This window comes from Salmo salar, chromosome ssa14, assembly GCF_905237065.1.
Source record: "Salmo salar chromosome ssa14, Ssal_v3.1, whole genome shotgun sequence".
Classification (NCBI taxonomy): domain Eukaryota; kingdom Metazoa; phylum Chordata; class Actinopteri; order Salmoniformes; family Salmonidae; genus Salmo; species Salmo salar.
This window is the reverse complement of record NC_059455.1, coordinates 60333430-60359050: the sequence shown is the minus strand read 5'-3', so window position 1 is coordinate 60359050 and position 25621 is coordinate 60333430. Positions and strand designations below refer to the sequence as shown.

The window sequence follows — 25621 nt, the reverse complement described above, 5'->3', positions numbered from 1 at the left end:
GGTGGCGGCACACACACACACACACACACACACACACACACACACAGCCTAATATGCATGCTAAGGACTCAGAACCATGAGTGTTTTCTGTAAACGACCCAACGTGGCTCAGCAGATCGAAGGTGATACTTGATCGTTCCTTGAATGACGAAACGGAGTGAGATGAGGGAGAGTCAAGAAAGTCAAAAACGAGAGGGCCGATCGATTCAGACGCCCTCACAGAAATGCAGCATTGATTTGCCCCTGGAGGGTCCGCGCCGAAGCCCAAAGCTTGGCTGCCTGCGCCTCGTTCACTCCGTCTCCAGCAAAAAGTTTGTATCCCTCCCAGGCCGCTCTCCATAATGCTTTGATTACTTTAAGAAAAGGGGGAACGCTTATCATTGTGTCTGACTCTTTAATCATATTAAGTGATGGGTGGGAATCAGTGCACAACACACACACACACACACTCTAGCTCTCTCTCACTGGCACACACATATACAGTTGAAGTTGGACGCTTACATAGACCTTAGCCAAATACATTTAAACTCAGTTTTTCACAATTCCTGACATTTTAATCCTAGTAAAAATTCCCTGTCTTAGGTCAGTTGGGATCACCACTTTAAGAATGTGAAATGTCAGAATAATAGAGTGATTTATTTAATATTTTATTTCTTTCATCACATTCCCAGTGGGTCAGAAGTTTACATACACTCAATTAGTATTTGGTAGTATTGCCTTTAAATTATTTAACTTGGGTCAAAAGTTTCGGGTAGCCTTCCACAAGCTTCCCACAATAAGTTGGGTGAATTTTGGCCCATTCCTCCTGACAGAGCTGGTGTAACTGAGTCAGGTTTTTAGGCCTCCTTGCTCGTACAAATTTTCTATAAAATCAAGGTCAGGGCTATGTGATGGCCACTCCAATACCTTGACTTTGTCCTTAAGCCATTTTGCCACAAATTTGGAAGTATGCTTGGGGGTCATTGTCCATTTGGAAGACTCATTTGCGACCAAGCTTTAATTTCCTGACTGACGTCTTGAGATGTTGCTTCAATATATCCACATATTTTTCCTCTCTCATGATGCCATCTATTTTGTGAAGTGCACCAGTCCCTCCTGCAGCAAAGCACTCCCACAACATGATGCTGCCACCCCCGTGCTTCACGGTTGGGATGGTGTTCTTCGGCTTGCAAGCCTCCCCCTTTTTCCTCCAACCATAATGATGGTAATTATGGCCAAACAGTTCTATTTTTGTTTCATCAGCCCAGAGGACATTTCTCCAAAAGTTGCAAATCGTAGTCTGGCTTTTTTATGGCGGTTTTGGAGCACTGGCTTCTTCCTTGCTGAGCGGCCTTTCAGGTTATGACGATATATGACTCGTTTTACTGTGTATACAGATACTTTGGTACCTATTTCCTCCAGCATCTTCACAAGGTGTTTTGTAGCTGTTCTGGGATTGATTTGCACTTTTCGCACCAAAGTATGTTCATCTCTAGGAGACAGAACGCGTCTCCTTCCTGAGAGGTATGACGGCTGCGTGGTCCCATGGTGTTTATACTTGTGTACTATTGTTTGTACAGATGAACGTGGTACCTTCAGGCGTTTTTAGAAATTGCTCCCAAGGATGAACCAGACTTGTGGAGGTCTACTATTTTTTTCTCATCCATTTTTTTTCTGAGGTCTTGGCTGATTTCTTTTGATTTTCCCATGATGTCAAGCAAAGAGGCACTGAGTTTGAAGTTAGGCCTTGAAATACAGACACATGTACACCTCCAATTGATTCAAATGATGTCAATTAGCCTATCAGAAGATTCTAAAGCCATGACATCATTTTCTGGAATGTTCCAAGCTGTTTAAAGGCACAGTCAACTTAGTGTATGTAAACTTCTGACCCACTGGAACTGTGATTTAAGTGAAATAATCTGTCTGTAAACAACTGTTGGAAAAATTACTTATGTCATGTACAAAGTAGATGTCCTAACCGACTTGCCAAAACTATAGTTTGTTAACAAGAAATGTGTGGAGTGGTTGAAACACTTATGTTGGAGTCAATAAAACTAGTTTTTGTAAACTTCCGACTTCCCCTGTAGTTTCACATGTTATTTTACTTCTACACACACCCCTCTTGCCACCTGATTGCTTTCCCATTTTTCTTGCTTGGAAAGATTTATGGTTTGGAGGATGTTAGAGACAGGCTATTACCATGAGCTTTTTGAACTCATCAGTCAAACAAAGTGGCGAAGGTGTAGTGTCGTTCAGCGACCTGGCTAAGAGCTGCACACTCCTGCTTTTACTTTTATGTTATGTTCACCCTCAGCTGTGCTCTACAATTATTCCACAGGTTGTTTGCCCAACTAGCTTGGAAATACCTGCCTTGTAGACCTAGGTTAGTGTGTGTTAGTGTCAAGCTAAGGCTGTTTAGCTAGTCGCGTGCCGTGAAGTCTTTTTTTATTTTCCTTTGAAAGACTAAAGGGGGAATGTGGGAAAGTATGAGTGTGCAGTGCGCTCACACTTCTGTCTTCCCTTCCAAACTGTAACAGGTGCCTCGAGCGTTAATATTGCCAGCTCAAATGTGCTGTGCACAACAACATTTAAAGCACTGTTTGCTCTGCCAGTTATCACCATTTGAGTCTCCAGGAAGAGTCTACGTTCCATTTGATGTTTGCGGCTTGCCGTAGTTATCCGTATGAGGAACTCAAATCTTCCTCCCTACTCCAGTGTCAGCAGTTCCTGTGTGTGTTGTTGAGGGGAGAGCGCTTGTCAACTCCTGTCAGTCGAGCATTGTTGAGCTGTCGTCGGTCTGTCCCACTACACGGTACTAGGCCACACTGTCTCGGCGTCAGCCCAATAATCCTAATTGTAAGTGACTAGGCCCAGTTTGAAAAGTATGGAGATGAGACGGGGTTCAGCGTTACTTGCTCCGTCGTCTCTGGAAGGTCGAGTAGTAGCAAGACGACTTAATAATTGCTTATAAATGAATGGAGCCTGTATTTCACATACAATCGTTTGTGTTCCTTACTGAGGAAGAGTACATTTTGATGTCATTTATTTCTGTTAAAAGCTGCGTACTTGGCATTTAGTGCTTTACGCACTGATAAAACCAAGCATCCATTTCACCTCTGCCTCTACAACCAACAACCAACAAGCCAGAATGTCACGCTTATCTTCTTGAGACAGAAAATGAGCTCAAGGGGAGAGTATTTGCCCTTCACTCTCCGAGCACCGAGTTCACACAGATGTGTGCATTAACACAGTATTAGCCAGCTGAAGAGGAGTCATCATGTATGTCCTGGGTACATATCCAACACGTACAATAGGCTCTCGCCGCTCCCCTCTGCAACCGTGAGTGATGGAGTGCTCTTCTGATAAGGTGTGCTCACAGATAAGTAACCTCTCAAGGGACTCATGAATAAAAAGCCTGTGAATATTCTCTCTCCGTAGCGACAGCTCTGGCTGCGGTGCTCTGGTGTCCCGCGTTAAGTAACCAAATCACAGCTAGGGATATATACTACAGCTCTTTAGCAACCGAAGCAGAGCGCCTTTTCTGTCAGGTAGCCGCATTTTTTTACAACGCGGCTAAAGGATTGGTTCATGTTGAGTAGCCTGAGCATCGCTTTACATTACCACCACCAGCTAGCGGTCCTCATTTGATAATCAAGGCACAGTTGGAGTTGTTTTTCTCTCACTTCAATCATCAATGCGTAGCTCGGGCTTAGGCCTATTAAGTAATCGAATCACATCAGTCGTATCACCCTTTTCAAAAGCCAATTCAAAACGTGGACAGTCATCTTAAAGATCCCCACACCCAGTATATCCCCTATGGCGTCTCTCTGTCTTTTGGTGTCTAGATTATTTAAAAAAAATGTATTATTATTATTTCCTCTCTCGCATCAGTCTCCTTGACTGCCACCTCCCTGCCATCCCTCCTCTACAAAGCCTTCCTGTTCTCTGGGTCAAGGGAAGCCGCTCAGACCGCCTTTATTTGGAGCTGTGGGGTGGGGTGGGGTGAGTGAGTGAGACCACTGTCTATCAAACAGAGAGCCACTAGGCTGATGGAGGGTACTATAGCGGGGGACCTAGTAGCCAACAGCATACACAGCTTCTTGTCCGGCCTCGCAAGACGGCAGCCAGACAACGCTGCTTTAGGATCTCTCCATCTTCCCAGGGCTAGAGAGGTGTGCTGGCCCCGTCTGTGGTGCTTTTGTAGGGAGAGAATTTTTTTGATATGGCCGTTTTGAATTAGGGGTCTTGAGGGGCGATATCTTGGATTTTTGAATCTGACATTGATTGAACAATCGTGCTTTGCTTGCGAATGCCCCGACCATTTTTGTTCAACCTCATTATTTGCATAAAGAAGGTACTTAGAATTGGTGAGCTCTCCTGATGATTTTGGCTATTATAACAGTTAGGAAATGTGTACTTTTCTACCGTCAGGGTGGTAATGCATGACCATGAATGCAGACTGTTGTCTTGATGAGGCTAACTATGAGTACCCATCACTGGGGTTCGGTGGTGGCTGGGATTAAGCTAGAGTGATGAGCCAATTACGTTTAGCTGGTGTGGCTGATTTTTTTTTTACTGACGCTTACAACGAAAAGGGTCATTTTGCTCTAATGAATGCTGCTGAGTGTACCGTTGCCCAGTTTAAACGTCCTTTTTATTAAAGATGAGCTCACATTGTTTACCATTTTTGTAGAACTTCGGATTAGACATCTGCCAAGGTCATTTAAAGTCGTTGTTGTCAGAACACTGGGAGTCATGAATCGGACAACTCACCAGGACGTTGAAAGTATGTCTGTAAAAACTGACTGGGATCATTAGGTCCAATTTTTAGCAATGCTCACTGATGCGGATAATCAGACATGAACACAGACACAAAACTAAACTCTTGTGACCTACACACACACTAGTTAAACTCCATGGCCTGCTCACCTGAACTGAAACTTTTTAGTTCAGCTCGACCTATTTACCTACAAACCGCTCGATAGTAAGTCACTCGCACAAAACCTCATCACGTAACACATGCTCCGCTCGCTTATACAAACCATATGCTTAGTCAAGCTCAATTATCATTGTTAGAGGAATGGAATGAAATGGCTTCTAAACGTATTAAAATCGTCATCAGCATTGACCTATTTTTCGTCCAGACCAGCATCCACAATCCACATACTAGGCAAAACTGAATCATTGAAAGGATTTCTCTTCAGCCCTCCATTCTCCTACACCGCATGGTTACTGGTGTGCAAGAGAATACCTGTGTAATAAAAAATAAAACGGCATTCCTTGTAATGGACAGCAGCCAGATGGTGCTTTGACAGTCAGGCCTGGTTTTGGCTGTTCTGGCGCCTTAGGCGAGACCCCAAAAATACCGCCCTCCTCCTATCCTCACAAAACTAGAATAGTGTTGCCTCGGAGACAGCCCGCAATGCAATTTTATGTTGTACCGTTTGTGAAGCAGGCAGTTGCATTTATTATCCTAGGCTTAAGACTAATCATTTTGGCTATTTTAAGATCTGCATATCAGCTACCCAAGTTTATCAGGAGTTATTTTGAGCCTAGTTGCAATGAGAATCAATGTGTTTACACAGTTGGAAAAGCAGAAGTATATTTTTTTTTTGGTCGCTATGACCAGCTTGTCAAAAATGTATGAATAGGCCTACAATTGAAATCACTGATTCATGACATTTACATTTTAGTCATTTATCAGACTATCCAGAGCGACTTACAGTAGAGTACATACATTTTATTACATAAAAAAATAAATACTGGTCCCCCGAGGGAATCGAACCCACAACCCTGGTGTTGCAAGCGCCATGCTCTACCAACTGAGCTACAGGGACAATTTAGACCATGGAGTGAAACTCCCGGACAGCAGTCGTGAGTAGCCTCATTTCATTCCATATTGTCCTTACATGTCTTGTTTTTAGGATATTGTGTGTGTGTGTGTGTGTGTGTGTGTGTGTGTGTGTGTGTGTGTGTGTGTGTGTGTGTGTGTACAAAAAAAGTTTTGGGGTCACTTAGAAATGTCCTTGTTTTCCATGAAAACATACATGTGTTGCAAAATGAATAGGAAATATAGTCAAGACATTGACAAGGTTCTAAATAATGATTTTTATTGAAATAATAATTGTGTCCTTCAAACTTTTGCTTTTGTCTAAGAAATCTGAAAAAAATTCGACCCTTGATTCCTGAAGCACCTCCCACGAGTTGGATTGGCTTGATGGGCACTTCTGACTTACCATAGGGTCAAGCTGCTCCCACAACGGCTCAATAGGGTTGAGATCCGGTGACTGCTGGCCACTCCATTATAGACAGAATACCAGCTGACTGCTTTTTCCCTAAATAGTTATTGCATAGTTTGGAGCTGTGCTTTGTCCTGTTGTAAGAGGAAATTGCTGTCCACAGGGTATGGAGTTGCAAAATGGAATGATGGCCTTCCTCCTTCAAGATCCCTTTTACCCTGTACAAATCTCCCACTTTACCACCACTAAAGCACCTCCAGACCATCACATTGCCTCCACCATGCTTGACAGATGGCGTCAAGCACTCCTTCAGCATCTTCATTTTTTTTTCTGTGTTTCACGAATGTTGTTCTTTGTGGTCAGAACACCTCAAACTTAGATTCGTCTGGCCATAACGCTTTTTTCCCCCAATCTTCCTCTGTCCAGTGTTTGTGTTATTTTGCCCATCTTAATCTTTTATTTTTATTGGCCAGTCTGAGATGGCTTTTTTTTTTTCATTTTCTTTTTCACAACTCTGTCTAGAAGGCCAGCAGTGTTTTGTGGTTACTATTTAATGAAGCTGCCAGTTGAGGCATCTGTTTCTCAAACTAGACACTGTATGTAATGTACTTGTCCTCTTGCTCAGTTGTGCACCGGGGCCTCCCACTCCTCTTTCTATTCTGGTTAGAGCCAGTTTACGCTGTTCTGTGAAGGGAGTAGTACACAGCGTTGTACGAGATCTTCAGTTTCTTGGCAATTTCTCACATGAAATAGCCTTCATTTCTCAGAACAAGAATAGACTGACTAGCTTCAGAAAAGTTATTTTGTTTCTGGCCATTTTGAGCCTGTAATCAATCCCACAAATGCTGATGCTCCAGATACTCAACTAGTCTAAAGAAGGCCAGTTGTATTGCTTCTTTAGTTGGCACAAAGTTTTCAGCTGTGCTAACATAATTGCAAAAGGGTTTTCTAATGATCAATTAGCCTTTTAAAATGATAAACTTGGATTAGCTAACACAACGTGCCATTGGAACACAGGAGTGATGGTTACTGATAATGGGCCTCTGTACGCCTATGTAGATATTCCATACAAAATCTGCCGTTTCCTGCTACAATAGTCATTTACAACATTAACAATGTCTACACTGTATTTCTGATCAATTTGATGTTATTTTAATGGACAAAAGCATTTTTTTCTTTCAAAGACAAGGACATTTCTAAGTGACTCAACTTTTGAACGTGTGTGTGTGAGTTGATTCGCATTTTATTTGATAAAGTGCCATTTAGGCTATATGATCGCAGACACGGACATGCATGATGCAAGGCTACAGAAAAACCACAGGCTACTACTCTTTCTACTATAGGCTACACGATTTATGTTAGGTTACTTGAGTGTTGGTGGGGCGCTGCAGCGCATCATCTCTCCAACAGTACACTGGCGAGGCGCGTTGGGTATGGACAAGTTTTCATTGTTGGGCAGAATTATGTTAGGTGTTATATTGTTGGTGTGCCTCTTGGTCAGATTAGCTCAGAAAAAGATGTCCTCATCAATCTTCCACCCTAATCCTGCCTAATGGGCTGGCCGACCCCGTTGACAGTGCAGCGCTGCTACAGTAACAGCCGTTGATGGATATCAGTTGAAACGTCCCTCGCCTGGAGCTGAGTGAGATCCACATCCCTTTTGAGTTGCTAAAGGTGAATCCGTACTCCTCATTTGCCAGGTTAAGAGTTTGTTGTCGTTGGAATGCGAATGCAGCAGAAAAAACCAGAGCCGCACTTGAAACGAGCATTAATCATGTTCTTCGACTCCTTAGTGCCTACTCAAGAGGGGTGCAGAAAATACAAGAAGCGGCATAAAGTGGAAGGGAAATAGGCCTAGCAGCTACCCGAGAGCTTTCTCAGCCTTTAATTAGGGCCTGTTTTTTCCTTTATGCCTTTGCTTTCTCCTGAGTCTACTTCTTGTGGTGTGCTAGAATTTTTTTTTGTTGCAATTTGTTGCTAACGATAGGAGGATGGGAGTGATTATTATCCGATTGGGGATCGGGGCTCCAAGTTGAGAATCCATTTTATTTTTCTTTCCTTCCAAGTCTCACCATGAAACTTTCCTCGGAGGAGTTTCCAACGCAAATATTCATAAAGAGACTTGAGACTAACGAGATATCTCTCTGACGCTTCAGAAAGACACCCCCCCCCCCCCCAAACACATGTAACCTGGGAGCGTTAGCGCTTATGCCTTTTCTGTGCAGGTTTTCACATGACTCCATTGTCAGCTCAGCTGCTGCGGAGTGTCTAAATATATAAATCTCTTTAACCTTTTATTTCCCCAGATGTTGCATTGGATATTAGATCGCTTCGGTTTTACCAACTCTGTTTTCCATTTGCTTTTAAATCTTTTTCAATTTAATACTTAGTGCCGGTGGTGGTTTGTCTCTGCTACGTTGTCTTTTTATCCAAGCACATAGTAGGAAATGTGCAAAGGCTTTCTTTAGAAAACCTACAATCATCATGATGTGTAATCGGTGTATACTGGAAATCTCTAAGATGGAGGCACCTTTTTCAAAGCTTGCAATGCCTGAGATGTACCATCTTGTGTGAAGGAGGTCTGAGGCAGTGGGTTACAGGAGTGTATTGGCCTTTTTGTTCACTCCTCTGTGACATGTGCATGTATTGTAGTATACCAATGTTATGCATGTGTGTGGGGGAACACTTCTTCAGCTTGAAAATCCTGGCGAGTCGATCGAGGCCCTGTTATGTTTGATTGCGAAGCCTGAAGAGAGGAAAGCTTGTGGGGTCTGACAGTTGGACGCGCCGGCTCTCATGTGAGAAATGGCTGTCCAGAGGGCTCGGCTTTGAGCTCGCAGAGCAGGAGGGGGGCGTGCAGATCCTGTGAGCTCTAATTTTCAATGCGTTTAACCCAAGGTCAATCACAGAGGGAACAAGAGAGAGCGGGGGATCTAGATAGAAAGAGGGAGGAGAAGAAGCCTTCTCGGCGCTTTAAATGGTTTCTTCAACTCCTTTGAACTGCTCCAGCTGAAGGGGAGTGCGTCAGCGTTGCGCAGAGGGGCTCCCGGGACTTGCGCTGCCTTTTTCAATGGGAGCGCTAGTTAAAGTGGAGGGTGCGAGCTCTCGCAGTGTCGTTACTGATGATACCTTTTTAACCTGCCATTTTCATTGCCTATCATTAGCATTTTAGCTGAAACTCTTACGAATCTACGAAAACCTGACGATGCTTAGTAGAAGACTCATTCTAGGATTTCTTTCCTTGGCGTTTACCCTTCCATCAAAGGTTCTGCTGTCATGTCATCATGGCTTGCTGTTCTCTCAGCCATCTGTCTGCCTGTGTCACTTCCTTGTCAGTCGTTCTCACTGAATTATCCTCAGACATCAACGGCTGTGTTTGTTGAGTTGACTTTTTTGACTTCAAAGCCAAGGGAGTGAAGGCAGAGAGATGGGCCTGATAAGATAGTCAAACGAAGGAGGCCGGCCCCCAGTTATTTTCCTTAGCTTAATTTGCCCTACACGGCATCTGGGCCTGCAAGCACCATTTTCTCTTCACACTGCTCTATTGTTATGATTAGCATTACCATTAGCCGTTATTACAATGGTAATTACAGTCACTGTTGGAGTCTAAGCAGTTAGCCAGGCCTATTATGAGAGGCAACGGTTTACTTGCTCTCTGAGTTGTTTCTCCAGTGGCTTGTGTTAACTTCGTCGACGGAAATTGCTGAGCTCTTAGTCGGAGACAGTTAATGCCTTTGGTGAGGTTATGACTTTCAGAGGCAGATTTGTCTCGATTGTCAGAGGGGGTGGCTAACAATGGTGGCTCCTGAAACACCCCATTCGGGGGAATTACATGGTTGGATAGGAGTCGACAGCTCCTCACTGAGACGGATCAAAGCACTAGATTACTCTTCCTCACCACAGTGAGGGGGGAAAAGACAAGATTATGCATTCAAGATGAGAGCGTCTAAGATAGAGGACTGAGTGTGTGTGTGTACCCCACAAAGAGAGAGCCATATGTCGTGTTTGAGAGTATGCACGGGCTGCTTGCGAACAGAGATAGTCGCGGCGTAATTGCCACTATTAATGCTTCGTTCGCTCCCATTCCCTCACTCCATCTCTCTCTTTTCCCGACCAACTCACCTTCAGCGTCTCTCCCCTTTTTGAAGTGAAGAAGTCGGCTTTCTTAGTGACTGAAGTCATGGCTCTCTGGCAACAATATCCATCCGTTGTAGATTCAAAAGGTAAACTCTGCTTGATTGCACACTGCGGGGAAAAAAATACTCTCTGGCGTTCTGAATGAAAGGTGAAATGTGACACAGCCGTGAAGGAGACTTTTTAGTTTGTCCAGTTACTGGGTTTAGGAGCCATGGTTCCCAGGAGTTTCCTATGTGACACCGCAACAGGAAAAGACCCGGTTTCAGGAATTTAAATTACAATACGGTCATTTAGCTGGTGCTCTTATTCAAAGCGACTTACGGTTCAGGCACACATTCAGTAGTTGCGACCCGTGCAGGAATCAAAGCCACAACTCTGGTGGTGTTGGCGCCATGCTCCAGCCAACTGTGCGATCGGAACCCAACCTCAGGAGTGTAGATTCATGCGACCAATAGATCCCAATCTATTACGGTGTCATGACCTCTGGCCTATTAGTTTAGTGCTTATCTACTATATTTGATGGTCTATTGCATATTTAGTGCATATGTCAAACATCAGTTGTCCTCCATCTCTTGCTTAATACCGATTTGACCCATAGCCCTTACCCCATATGCATTTCTGAAGATCTGAGAGGGATGCAATGTATGCACGGATTCCACCTAGCAGATCACAGAGCAAAGTAGAGTTATTACCATATTGCTTAGGCCTTCCTGTCCAATCCTCTTAGATCATAAGGGCTAGGAGTCGGGGTCGATTTGGGATGGGGTCATCTGTCTCACACTCCGTCTATCTGCAAGCGAGACAAAGTAAGCCGCTGTGGTCCATCAGAAACAGGTTGCTAGGAGACTACTTTAGTCCTCTATTATTGACTTATGATTCCCCGTCCCCGTCTTCTCTCTTCAGTCTTAGCGGGTTCATCGCTGGAAGTCAAGGCTAGCATTCAAACTCACTTCCTCATTAAATTTTAAACACATTCCTTCTCTATCCGATCCTTATTGGGATTTGATGATTTAATCTACAGTCGGTTGTCTGAAATGCACCCTCTTAATTATAACTTGGGTACAAAATGAAGTGTGGCGAAGTTCGGCGATTTCTTGTTCTGAGTAGGTTTGTCTGACACGAGGTCGGACATGCAGTTCTTCCGCTTCTTTAGTCTAGACTCCTGTAAAGGAGTCAAAGGGCTTCTATCTTTGGATAAGCTATTTCTTTGTGGTTTCTGTATGAAAGGTCTTTCTTTGTAGACTTACTTTCTGGACTTTCACTGTAGTTCCTGCCTGTAAGCCTAGTTTTGGCAAGGTTGCTTTACTGCAATTTTGGCCTGTGTGCTGCTGGATCTTTCACTCTCTGAGTGTGACGGAGATTCACTGTAGATTTAGCTACTTTGTGTTTGGGTTGTTCTGTTTTGGTCTGTGTGGGGGACTGTGGGTTTCTTGTATCTGTTATCTCTCGTGTGACCCTCTCCTGGCCCTGTCAGTGAACAGCCCCGCTCCTCTGGGCCCCAGCCGCCCTGAGAACACAGCTGCAGCACGGCCGCTTCTCCCCCTGACCTCGCCGTCGAGTGCTCAGGAACAGCTGTTCCCCGTACAGCTCTCCTCGTCTCAGACGGCGCCAGTACACCAGGGGCTGCTCACTGCTCTCACCTCGGGCTTAAAGGGGGGGGGGGGGGAATCACATGCACAGCCACAAAGCGAACAACACCGTTCAAAGACTTCCACCACCGCCTTTTGTTTTTTGTGGTAGGGACCAGAGTGCTCTTTGACCCCACTGACCCGACCCTAGGTTCCACCCAGGCTTCAGCCCTAAGATGGGTCATATGAGACCAGACGGCTAGCCAGTCATATGACTAAGATGTGTTGGTTGTAGCCAAAGGCCACCTTCTCTAGTGGCATTAGTCACATCAACAGACGAGAAACAACGCACAGACACAATGACTCCTTTCTCTTAGGGTCGAATCCTAAATCCTAGCTTGAGGTCTGTGGGAATAACTCTAATTTTTCCCACAAATCTCCTCAATGCATGATTCATTCAGACCTATGCGAAAGTAAGGGCTACGTGCGCACAATTTCACATCCGGATTAAGCCCTTTTATAAAAACAGTGGGAGCATTTTGTATTGAATTAGGTTTTTCTGAATAATTCTTAATTAAACCATTGTCATACTCTCCTCCTCTCGTTCTATGATTCATGTTGCTCCTGTGTCTTGGTACTTTGTAAGCCTCTCAACTGCACACACACACACACACACACACACACACACACACACACACACCACTATTTTTGATTCCTGGAGGAACTGCAAGTGAATGGGCCCTTCAAAAAAAACACACAGCCAGCCAGCACTCTGCTCTCATTCACCCTCACTCTCAGGCATTATCCCTGTGCAGCCCTCCTCTGTTATACAATGTGAGGGTTTGCTGCTTCACCTTTGGATATGTCGGACTCACGCCGAGCATGATTGCTAGGGTTGGAGTGTAAGAGAGAGGGAGAGAGAACGGAATTATTTGTATTGGTGTGTGTTGAAGAGAGTGCGACTCTAAAGACTACTGTTGAAATGTACTGTGACTGTTTATGCTAGGGAATCATGTCCTGAAACCTTTAGCGATCAGCCACCCACCACATCCAAACTCCGACCCAGGCTATCTTTATTCATTCACCCATTTATCTTTTTATTTGGGAGTCTGTGTTTTATTGTACTTTATCTCATGCTGTGCTGCAACTGGGGGTGCATATGGCCCTGAGTGTGTGGTTTTAGCCTTTTTAAAGGGAATAGTTATTTGAGTTAATTAGTTTTCCAGTCACCTTTCTTGAGGAGTGGAGCTAGAGGCAGATGGGACCAGGGCCATATGCACTGGGATTTTACTAGCTACCCATGTTCTGCACATGAGTTAAGTGTGTGTGTTTCCATATTTATATGGTTAGTGTGCTGCAGATGAAAGGCTAAATATGGCCTCTGCTATCTATTCCAGCAGCTCTGACAAATCTTTGCGTTTAAAAGGAGGCTGCAGCGAGGCATGTGCTGTCTAAATCCAAGACTGTCTCTCACTCTCACACACATACGGACGGCACGCACACATGCGTGACACACACACTGCGTCATCGTGAGGGCCATCTGGAAGTGAAGTGCACTGCAGTATGAGACACAGCTGGTCTCCAGTGTGTATGCAGACGGTCTGGACCTCCGATGTGACTCAGGGCCCCGAACATGGAGCCAATCGCAGAGACTGTAAAGTGGTTTGTGTGTGTGGCAGACTACATGTGAACTGTCTTGGTGCTGTGTGACTATTGCGTATGTGCGCATTGTGAGGCGCTAGCAACTTAAGCATTTTGCTGCACCCACTATAACATCTGCTAAACTGTGTACGTGACCAATAAACTTTGATTTGAAGTGTGTGTGGGGGAGTTGAGAGTCCCTCTAAAAGTCCCCCCCCCTTATCCTCTGGAGGGAGAGATAGTCATTGGGAACTCTGAGTACTAGGCAGCTACTAAATGTAACTGAAAAATTGCCTCAATCTGTTTGCTGTGGGAAACAGCTAGGAGAAAAAACGGAGAGAGCAAATTGAAAAAATTGCATTGGATAAAGCTGTCACAGTGAATTAGTATCTCGGCAGGAGGGACCCTTGTTATCGGTGTATTTGTAAAATATTCAGGCTTACGCATGTGACAGGGGAATGGTAGGCTAGGAGGAAATGCTGGGGGGAGGTATAAGTGGGAAACTGATGCATTTGGCTGTCTAGAAGTTAGCATGCCATACAGGCTGTGTCACTGACTTCACTACCTCTAGCTCCGCTTAAACATTCAAGTTTTCTTTTTATGGTAGCATAGCTAAGCTAGCTAAGACCTTGACAATCCATTCCTGAGGTAACTGTTTTGGTTTTGAGTCCTTGTTTGGAGTTACTCAGCCTTCAAGTCACAGCAAGCTAATGCTAACTAGCTAGCCGTCATCATTTGCAGATTGCTCAAGAAATCTTCCACTTTCTCCCTGGAGTACTGACAATAACCCAAACTTTATTATTTGTTTGCATAATAAGACAATTGTAATGTAAAAACAAAATGGGCTAATTGACATTTAGACGACTGACTTAAAAAAATATATATATAAATAAATAAATAAAAAAATTATATATATAAATAAAATAAAAAAATGTTTTTTATATATATATATATATTTTTAAAAAAATTGACTAGTTTGGTGTGACTGACACTGATGGTCGGTTCTTAAGTGTAGTCCCTATAACTTGATGAACAAAGTGTCTTGCGTCTTCCTACATGCATAATAGGGGAGTTTTTTTGTTGCCTATTTAGAAAGGGAGACCTCTCTGAAAGTCAGTTGGTAAGTAAAGAGTAAGACTTACTGGAGTCTGGACTGTAAGTGAGCGTAATCGGATTCCCCCGTGTGTAGCCAGACCTCATGGCCGTCATAGGACCCTGCACACAGCCTGTGTGTTTGTTTGGGGAAGCGGACCTCAGGGTTACGTTATGCTAGGATGCTAATTGGAACTAGCATAAGCTGGATAATGAGGCCTAATTAGGGTAATGAATTGGTTGTGGAGGAGAGCGTGCTGGAGCGAGGAGGAGAGAATACCGGACACACACCACAGGGGCAGGGCATCCCGCCGCGGGGATGATGAGTGGGGAGTACAGGGGGCAGTGCTGAGCTCTTAGTGCTTTTTCAGGTCTGTTCGGTTTCTGTTCAGCTTTCTTTTATTATTTTTTTATCACGGTTTTCGACTATTTGGGTTGAATGCTGTAACACAGAAAAAAACTAATAATAAAAGTCCCATGATGGTAGTGACTGCTTATCACTTCACTATAATTTATTCACGTTGATATAATCAAATATTTCAGTTGTGTACATTACATTTGTTTTATTTGATTACTTTTTATTATTTAATTCCAAGTCATCTCATCTCTATATAGCTGCTGTCTGACAAAATCCCTATTTTGTAGTTCTTCAAAGTAAATAAGGCATACTTTTATGACAGCTGAATACCAACTATCAATCACTTAGATCATGTATTTTCAGGTAGAGATACCTCGCGACGCAACAGCTGCTCTCAATATCACCTCAACACATCGTATTCTTCTCTCTCTGTAGCAGGGATAAAAAAAACAGACCTGAGTGGCGCAGTAGTCTAATGCACTGCATCTCAGTGCTAGAGGCATCACTACAGACCCTGGTTCGATTCCAGGCTGTATCACAACCGTCTGTGATTGGGGGTCCCATAGGGCGGCTCACAATTGGCACAGCGTCGTTAGGGTTTGGCCGGGGTAGGCCGTCATTGTAAATAATAATTTATTCTTAACTGACTTGCCTAGTTAAATAAAGAAAAAAGTAGATGCACAATGGATTATGGTCATTGTAGTTAATTACCACGTTTTATGCCCTAAACTATGTACAATATTGGCCTGTTGGAAACTACAACTCCCTACTACATCGCACAGTTCAGGCTGGATCTGATTTGTCTCTAGAGAAACTATGCAATGTGCGCATTGAGCTCACAGGAGAGAAAAAAAGTAACGCAATGGAATTCAAATAATTGACCCGACTTGGGTCAGTTAGTTGTTTAAATACCCCAAAAATAACCAACATTTTGGTTATTAAGCGCTCAGCACTAACAAGGGTTGAGGGTTACGGGGACATGTGTGCGCATGCACAGTCAAACACACACACACACACACACACACTAGTCAGTCACACCACACTGCCTCTGTCCCTCATATTTACAGCCACACGTATATGGACACCGATAATCGTTCTTATGCAAACACACACCAACATAGGTGCCTGATATACAGCACACAAGTACACTGCCTGTCTTAATCAGTCACATACTGTACCGCGCAGCACATCGGCCTCACTCACAGGCATCCGCTCACAGGCACTCACACCATATGCTCAGTCTTAATCACTACACCTATAAGCCTGTATACTAATTAGCTTTCTCTCTCAAACATGCACACACGTTCTGACTGCATCACTCATTTACCTTTAATAATTCACTATCGCGCTCGCTCGCTCGCGCCCACACACACACCTTCCACACACACCTCCCACGGCCTCCAGGTCTGACCGGAGCATACAGCTAGCTCCCAGGCCTGACGCGCTATGTCACAGTGGCCCCAATCCTCCATGTCGCGGTATTACTTCCATCCCCTCTCAGCTTCGGTCCTCACCGTCTTTGTGTCTTCAGACTGACTAAAACACATCTCAGCCCCCTTCAGGCAATTCACGCACACGCAGCGCATACACACACACACGGTAATTACACACGCAACACACACACGGTAATTACACACACACATGGTAATTACACACGCAACACACACACACACACACACACACACACACACACACGGTAATTACACACGCAACACACACACACACGGTAATTACACACGCAGCGCACACACACACTGGGAGAGAGACTAGAGATCTCTTAGGCTAATGTGACAACAGTCTCATGAAAGTTCTTAATTGGATCCTTTTCTCAGTGTTTTTGGAGAACATCGAGGTTGTTTGCGGTTTTGTGTTTTCATCACTTTAGAACGAGCGGGCCCAGAGGGAGGGTTTGCTCTAGCTAGAGTTTGTCGGATACCCGTACTGCATCAGGCCTTGCGGCAGTGCACTGCTGGCGTCTTGCCCAGGCAAGACCCCCACCCCCCTCGCTAGTGGAGGACTAAGGAAGGAGCTTTGTTTCGGGAAAGAGTTTCTTTAAAAAAATAAAAAATGGTAACACTGGTTTTTAAAAAACGGTGGTGATTTTTTACTTTTGTGCGTCTGGATTGAGTTCAGAACGCATGTAATTAAGTCACCCTGCTAAGTGGAGGCACGAAACGGTGGTTGCCGCGGCAACCGGTGAAAGTTGTTCTTGGTGGGTCTGGTTGAGAGGGTCACCTAATTGCATCAGACCTGTGAAACACACACACACACACATTATTTAATTAGGGCTTATTTTCAGTTCCTCTCATCTGAATCATATTTCCTCAGGATTGTGCTATGTTGGCTTCATTTACCAATGTTTTCACTGAAGGCATGGTGCCCCTTACAATAGCCTACTCCTATGCTGCCCCTTTCTCTTTTTTCTCCCTCTCTCATGGTCTTTCTCTTTATCTATCCCTCTTACACACACACACACACACACACACACACACACTGCCTGTGGGCTCCTCGGTTCGTTCAGCAGTGGGTTCCTCCTTAGCAGCTCAAGGTCAGCAGGATGACAAAGCTCTGCTGCTGTTACAGAGAAAAGGAAAATGAGATGGAGAAAGGAGAGCGAGCTCTACTGTACCCCTCAGCCGGGGGGGACCAGTGACACTGCTAAGTGCCCCAGCAAGCCGGCTGAAGGGGCAAGCAGTGGATAAGTCGGGTCTGGGCCACTCCTCTCTGGCTTTCACGGAGACATGATAGAAGAGATGGAGGGTAGAACCCCACAAGATGCAGAGCTGTACAAGAAGTGAATAAATTATATATATATATATATAATCTCTCTCAAGGTGACAATTTATTCACTTCTTGTACAGCTCTGCATCTTGTGGAATCTACACCATTATCTGCAGACATGGACCCATCAGTCAGTTGTCATAAACTGACACTAGCTGTCATGACTGTTTAGGACATTATTATAACAGTGTTGGGCAGTCCTTGCTTCTGGATGCTGATCCTTGATCAGTTTTGTGTTCAGTTAATAACCAGTAAGGGGAATTTAACTAGTGTAAAACTGGTGACCCCCAAGCTGATCCTAGATCTGTATCTACAACCAACTTGTACCTGTAGCATTCCAACCTCTCTGTAGTTAAGAGGCACCAGAGCCAGTTGCCTGCCTGTCTGGCTGCCTGCTGCAGATCTGTCTATCTAGCTGGATCTCTGTGTCTAGTATTTTATTAGGATCACCATTTGGCTCCAGCTGCATCTACTCTTCCTGTGGTCTACATAAAAACATGACATTACACATAAGGTTAAAGCTGTGGCTAAAGATAAAGAGTTTGCGCCCGCACCCTGCCCCCGCCCGCCCCTCCGGAGAACTCTCTTTCTTAAAGCCAGTCACTGGGACGACATTCCAACTTGGGATGGGGGGGAGGTTTTAACGGGTGGAATAGTAGAGAACAATTTGAGGTTTACTCAGTACCAGTGCAAATACCACGGTACTGCTATATCGACACTCAATCATTATGGCACTTTTTAATGGTAAGTTTACGAACATATATTATGTACTGTAAATATAATTGAAACATGTATCTCATTTATTGTAAATTGTGAAGTAAGTATAGCTATATATAAGTATAGTTATAATTGTAATGGCCTAGTAGATAAGAAAATACTATTAGTATTTACCTGGCTAAAAGAGAAGGAATATAATCTATTGTTTACAGGAAACTCATCCAACAATTGTAGATTAACTTGTGTGGCGAAAGGACTGGTGGGGTTGAAATATACTTCTCCCATGGGCAAAGAAACTCAAGGGTTGATGATATTAATTAACAATCATTTTGACCAGAATGCATCATCGAGAGCATTCTGATCGGTTGCAACACCGCCTGGTATGGCAACTGCTCAGCATCTGACCGTAAGGCGCTACAGAGAGTAGTCACTGGGGCCAAGCTTCCTGTCATCCAGGACCTCTGTACTAGGCTGTGTCAGAGGAAGGCCCAAAAAATTGTCAGACTCCAGCCACCCTAGTCATAGACTGTTCTCTCTGCTACCGCACGGCAAGCTCTACCGGAGTGCCAAGTCTAGGTCCAAGAAGCTTCTAAACAGCTTCTACCCCGAAGCCATAAGACTCCTGAACATCTAATCAAATGGCTACCCAGTCTATTTGCATTGCCCCCCCACACCCTCTTTTACACCGCTGCTACTCTATCTTTGCATAGTCACTTTAACTCTACCTACATGGACAGATTACCTCGACAAACCGGTGCCCTGCACATTGACTCTGTACCGGTACCCCCTGTATATAGTCTCCCTATTGTTATTTTACTGCTGCTGTTTATTTACTTGTTCCTTTTATTTCTTATTCATATATTTTAAACTGCATTGTTGGTTAGGGGCTTGTAGGTATGCATTTCACTGTAAGGTTGTATTCGACACGTGACTAAAATTTGATTTGAAATAGCCCTTACACTCCAAATTTACAGTAGTGAGTCCATACATTTTCATACTTTCTTCGTACTGGACCCACATGGTAATCGAACCCACAACCCTGTCGTCGCAAGTGCAATGCTCTACCAACTGAGTTACACGAGAGTCTCGCCACGATATCAGCATATATGGCATAACTATGGCACCAGGCGATACACGCTCAGCTGCTTAGAACATTTGGCTGGCCAGAGGTGGAATGTAGCAAAACACAGATACGAGTCCCGTGTAGCTCAGGTGGTAGAGCACAGGGGGGTCCAGTGTCTAATAATGTTACTGAGTGCCTACGGATACAAACAGGCAGTCTGGCGACTTTCATGTTCTTCTTAGCTGCTGAGTCACATGCAGCCAAATTCGGATACAAAACTCTGTATCCGTAGCCACTCAGTAACAACATTAGACAATTGCAGCTGAAGGACAGAACGACATAAAATGAAATCGTACATAACATTAATAGACAGGTACAGAACTACATACAGTGCATGTAAAATTGAATACACACTTTCACATTCTTATGCCTTAGCAATCCATGCATCATCTACTCATAACGGCTACACTGCAGTCATCCATTTTGTTAGTTGCTTACTGTTACAATTGCAGGTCCTGCTCCTAACCTCTAAGAACCAGTTGTTCTGTGAACACTAGCGACAATCTCACATGAGGAATCACCTGTGTCCTTGGTTCTCCCGTGTTTGACGTCCGTACTATTCATAATAATACTGTGATTCTTAGATGTGACTGAATGCAAGTGCAACAAAAGCGTAAATGTAACCGTAACCTTTCCTCCAGCTAAGGCTTCGACCACAGTTTTCACCCTAGCGAGCGTGCCATTTCAGCTCATAGATGAGCTACAGATGGAGTTTCCTCCGCACTTAAGGCTTCAATTGAATCCTTCATTTCAACAACCATGCAGTGGCAGTTCTAGACCATTTCAACTGGGGGGGGCCAAGCTGGGGCCAGTTGTACTGTTAGAGGGGCCAGTTACATTAGACGTTATTGTTGTCATATCGTTTTCTTCACTGCATTGCAGGCATTAGCAGGCAAAAGACCATGTTCATAATCATCATCGTTGCCACTGTCTAATAACGGATGTAAAAAGATAACGATAGCAAAAATTGGTGATGTAAAAATTATTTCATACTCCACATTTAGGGGGGGCCACAAGGGGGTCCAAAATTGTTGTCACAGGGGCACTGCCCCCCCCCCCCCCCCAGAACAGCCCCTGCAACCGTGTTGGAGTTTTTCTCCGCTAGAAATTCAATTTAATCCTTCACTTTAGCTACGTACGTGGACTTTTTAGAGATCCATCACTCCACTCCATTCAATAAATTGAAATGCATAGAAATGAACTAAACCAAACATTCGCTGTGTTAGTTTACTGACCAACATCTGTAAGCTAAAACCAGACTATCATATTTTTCTATATAATATATGGTGCAGTACATCCTTACTCTGAGGCTTTGGTTACACATGCTTTCTCTGAGCAGGCTCTGATATCCTGATGCCGAGGGCGCATCTTATCTTTAACCCAGAAACCAGATGTGCTCGGGAGGGAGACGCTACAGCTATTTAGGTCAGAGTTTGTCTCATTGATATTTTATGGCATTAGGGCAGGGAGGGGCGGGAGGGAGGGAGGGAGGGAGCACTGTACAGGGTAGACAGCTGGTGCAGAAATATGCGTGTGCCCCGTCTGTCTCCATTGGCAGGTGATGGAATGTCAGTGCTTGGGTGTGCAGCTGTCGTTCGCTACTCCGCTCCTGGCCGCCGAGGGGTGTGTGTGATGCATGTTATGCTCTAATAACTATGTTATATATGGGAGTTTCAGCGCTGACTAGTGCGGTGCGCTGGCTAATTAGTTCTTGGCGTGTGTTAGTTCTTGGTGTGTGTGTGTGTGTGTGTGTGTGTGTGTGTGTGTGTGCTTTGAATCCTAGCAGTAGACGTGTCCTGGCTGTTGCCCTCTGCATCGTAGGTGCGCCTATATGTGATGTGAGCACACACACACACACACACACACTTCTGTTATTGTCAGTAAATGGTCATCATCCCACTGCATTTTGGGTGTTTCTACTCTCATGGCATTATGAATGCGGTGAGGGATAGAGAGAATGACTGGGTCCCTTCACCCCATCTAGACCGTGCTAAATGAGAAATGATTTTCTGCCTCTCCACTCTTTTAACCTCCTAACCCGAAGGACTTGTCTTTTAGACCGTTCACACTCCCTCGCAAGTTCTGCAGTAGTAGCGGCAGGGTAGCCTAGTGGTTAGAGCAATGGGCCAGTGAACGAAAGGTTGCTGGATCGAATCCCTGACCTGACAAGGTAAAAATCTGTCGTTCTGCCCTTGAACAAGGCAGTTAACCCACTGTTCCTAGGCCGTCATTGTAAATAAGAATTTGTTCTTAACTGACTTGCCTGGTTAAATCAATATAATGGGAGGGAGAGAGGAAGGAGAAAGGGAATAGAGGAGAGTTGAAAAGCACTTTGACAACCGATGACGAGAAAAGGGCTTTACAAATGTGATTAAGAGAAAATTGGACAAAGGCCATGGGAGAACCTCGAATGCATTTCCTTGATCCCACGCATCCTCTTCTCTCCCCACCTCTTTCTCAAAAACCAATTGGATGAGAAGGCCAGAGTGGAGGGACCTCTGACCTTCTCATCCAATGAGAGAAGGGGGATCGAGATACTCCCGATGACAGGAAAGATGGACAAAGTCTTTCTCCTGGGCCTAGTAGAGGTTAAAGCCCCAGTAAACTGCTGTCTGTGAAATGGAAAACATCTTCATATTATCCTCCCATCTGTGTACCTACTCTCTCTGCCACCCTGAGTGTGTGAATTCACTCGGGTGTGTACACACCGCTCCTGCTCTCTGGAGCACACACACACACACACACACATTAAGCAGACGCTGCAGCAGAAGCTTGCCTCTTGGTAGCAGGTGTCAGTCAGCTCATTACCCCTGGCAGGGTTGATCATTCTGTTTGAATAGCAATAAGGCACACTTCACTGAAGATTTAGAGGGAAGGAGAGAGAGGAGTGGGATGGATGGAGGGAGCAAGCAGGAGATGAGGAATAACACTGCAGTGAGAAACGGTAGGAAAATGTGTGTTGGTAATGGAGAGATGTCTGTCCTCTGTACCTGTATATGATTGATGGAGCTGAGGGACTTGCTGTATACTGGGGTTTCGTTTCTGTCAGTGTATTCATTTCAGTAAGGTGAGCTTAACTTGTCCTGTGTATACAAAGTATTCACATCCCACAACATTTTGTTGTTACAGCCTGAATTTAAAATGGATTAAATGTAGCTTCTTTTTTTTGTCACTGGCCTAAACACCCCATGTCAAAGTGGAATGATTTATTTTTTTTTAATATATTTTTTTTTACAAATGAATAAAAAGTGCTAAACCGATGTCTTCAGTCAATAAGTATTCCACCCCTTTTAAGGCGAGCCTAAATAAGTTCAGGAGTAAACATTTTCATAGCAAGTTGCATGGACTGACTCTGTGTGCAATAAGTGTTTAACGTGGTTGTTGAATGTCTACCTCATCTCCTGTGTCCCACACATACAATTATCTGTGAGGTCCCTCAGTCCAGCAGATCATTTCAAACACAGATTCAACCACAGAGCAGGGAGGTTTTCCAATGCCTCACAAAGAAGGGCACCTATTGGTAGCTATGTAAAAGTTTGACATTCAATATCTCTTTGAGCATGCTGAAGTTATTCAATTACACTTTGGAGGGTGTATCAATACACCCAGTCACTACAAAGATACAGGCGTCCTTCCTAACTCAGTTGCCGGAGTTAGGGAGGAAACCGCTCAGAGATTTCATCATGAGGCCAATGGTGGCTTTAAAACAGTTTTCTCCTATCACAGCCATTGACCTCACCCCACAATACTAACCTAATTGACAGAGGGAAAAGAAGGAAGCCTGTACAGAATAAAAACATCCTGTTTGCAACAAGACACTAAAGTAATACTGCAAAAAATGTGGCAAAGCAATTAACTTTTTGTCCTGAATACAACGGGTAATGTTTGGGGCAAATCCAATACAACACATTACTGAGTACCACTATCCATATTTTTAAGCATAGTGGTGGCTGCATCATGTTATGGGTATAATTATCATTAAGGACTAGAGTTTTTCATGATAAAAATGTTGAGGAATGGAGCTAAGCACAGGTAGAATCCTAGAGGAAAACTTGGATCAGTCTGATTTTTCCACCAGACACTGGGAGACAAATTAACCTTTCCACAGGACAATAACCGAAAACACAAGGCAAAATCTACACGGGAGTTGCTTACCAAAACGATGTTCCTGAGTGGCCGAGTTATAGTTTTGACTTAAATCTACTTCCAAGTCTATGGCAAGACCTGAAAAATGGTTGTCTAGCAATGATCAACAACCAATTTGACAGAGCTTGAATAATTTTTGTAAGAATAATGGACAAATTATGCCCAATCCATGTGTGGAAATCTCATATCGTCAAGGGGTATGAATACTTTCTGAAGGCACTGTATGTTTGGTCCTGAGGGTGTACAACTATAGGAGATAAACCTGACACCCTCTACTTGTCTGTGTGTGTGTGTAACGTACTGACCATGTTTGTTTTGTTTCTACACAGATATGACTACAGAGAGATGCTGCACAACTCCACTTTCTGCTTGGTGCCTCGGGGCAGACGCCTGGGATCCTTTCGCTTCCTGGAGGCGCTGCAAGTGAGTGGGCCCACACACACACACACACACAGATTGACTCCTCACGATACCTGGAGGCACTGCAGTTCAGCGGGCTTCGACCAACGCACACCTTTTTATATCCCTGTGCTGTAGGGCTGGGAATTGCCAGAGACAATATATTATCATCACGATACATACACTACCGTTCAAAACGTTTGGGGTCCTTTAGAAATGTCCTTGTTTTTGAAAGAAAAGCAAATTCTATGTTCATTTTAAAATAACCATCAAGTTGATCAGAAATACAGTGTATACATTGTAACTGACTATTGTAGCTGGAAACGGCTGATTTTTGTTTTAAAACGAATATATAGGCGAACAGATCAGCAACCATCACTCTTGTGTTCCAATGGCACGTTGTGTTAGCTAATCCAAGTTTATCATTTTAAAAGGCTAATTGATAATTGCAAAAGGGTTTTCTAATGATGTTTTGAAAACTGGCCTTCTTTAGACTAGTTGAGTATCTGGAGCATCAGTATTTGTGGGTTTGATTACAGGCTCAAAATGGCCAGAAACAAATAACTTTTCTGAAACTTGTCAGTCTATTCTTGTTCTGAGAAATGAAGGTTATTCCATGTGAGAAATTGCCAAGAAACTGAAGATCTCGTACAACGCTGTGTACTACTCCCTTCACAGAACAGCGCAAACTGGCTCTAACCAGAATAGAAAGAGGAGTGGGAGGCCCCGGTGCACAACTGAGCAAGAGGACAAGTACATTAGTGTCTAGTTTGAGAAACCGATGCCTCAAGTCCTCAACTGGCAGCTTCATTAAATAGTACCCGCAAAACCAGTCTCAACGTCAACAGTGAAGAGGCGACTCCGGGATGCTGGCCTTCTAGGCAGAGTTCCTCTGTCCAGTGTCTGTTATTTTGCCCATCTTAATCTTTTGCTTTTATTGGCCAGTCTGAGATATGGCTTTTTCTTTGAAACTCTGCCTAGAAGGCCAGCATCCCGGAGTCGCCTCTTCACTGTTGAAGTTGAGACTGGCATTTTGCCGATGCGCCACTCAGGAGACCAACTTTTTTTTTTTTTTTACACTGCAAGTGCATTTTACTCCCTCCCCACCCACCCACTCCATTTCATCTCCTCCCAGTATCACAGAACCCTTACACTCTCTTATATTCACACTTCATTACCACACTTGTAAGTGCACACATACTCCCACTCCATACGTATCCAAGTATTGGCCAACCACAACACTCATAACCTCTCCTACACCACATGCTTACCACACACTTTTAGGCACACTTACTCCCGCTCCATATGCACTTTCCATAGACCACTCAACTGCTGCACACTTTTGCCCTTCACTCCCACCCTACAGCGTATCCAGTTGTCAGATTCCATCCAACCACTGCACACTGCGTAACCTTTACCTCACACCTGTTGCACACTT

At 44.2% G+C, this 25621-nt stretch overlaps 1 protein-coding gene across 1 annotated transcript in view; it reads left to right on the top strand.

Annotated features, from left to right (window-relative positions):
• LOC106570050 (exostosin-1b) overlaps positions 1 to 25621 on the top strand; it is a 110741-nt gene that overhangs the window by 43650 nt on the left and 41470 nt on the right. Inside the window, exon 2 of the mRNA XM_014141986.2 lies at positions 24114 to 24207. Coding sequence (XP_013997461.1) covers positions 24114 to 24207 — 94 coding nt within the window. The remainder of the gene's footprint in view (positions 1 to 24113; positions 24208 to 25621) is intronic.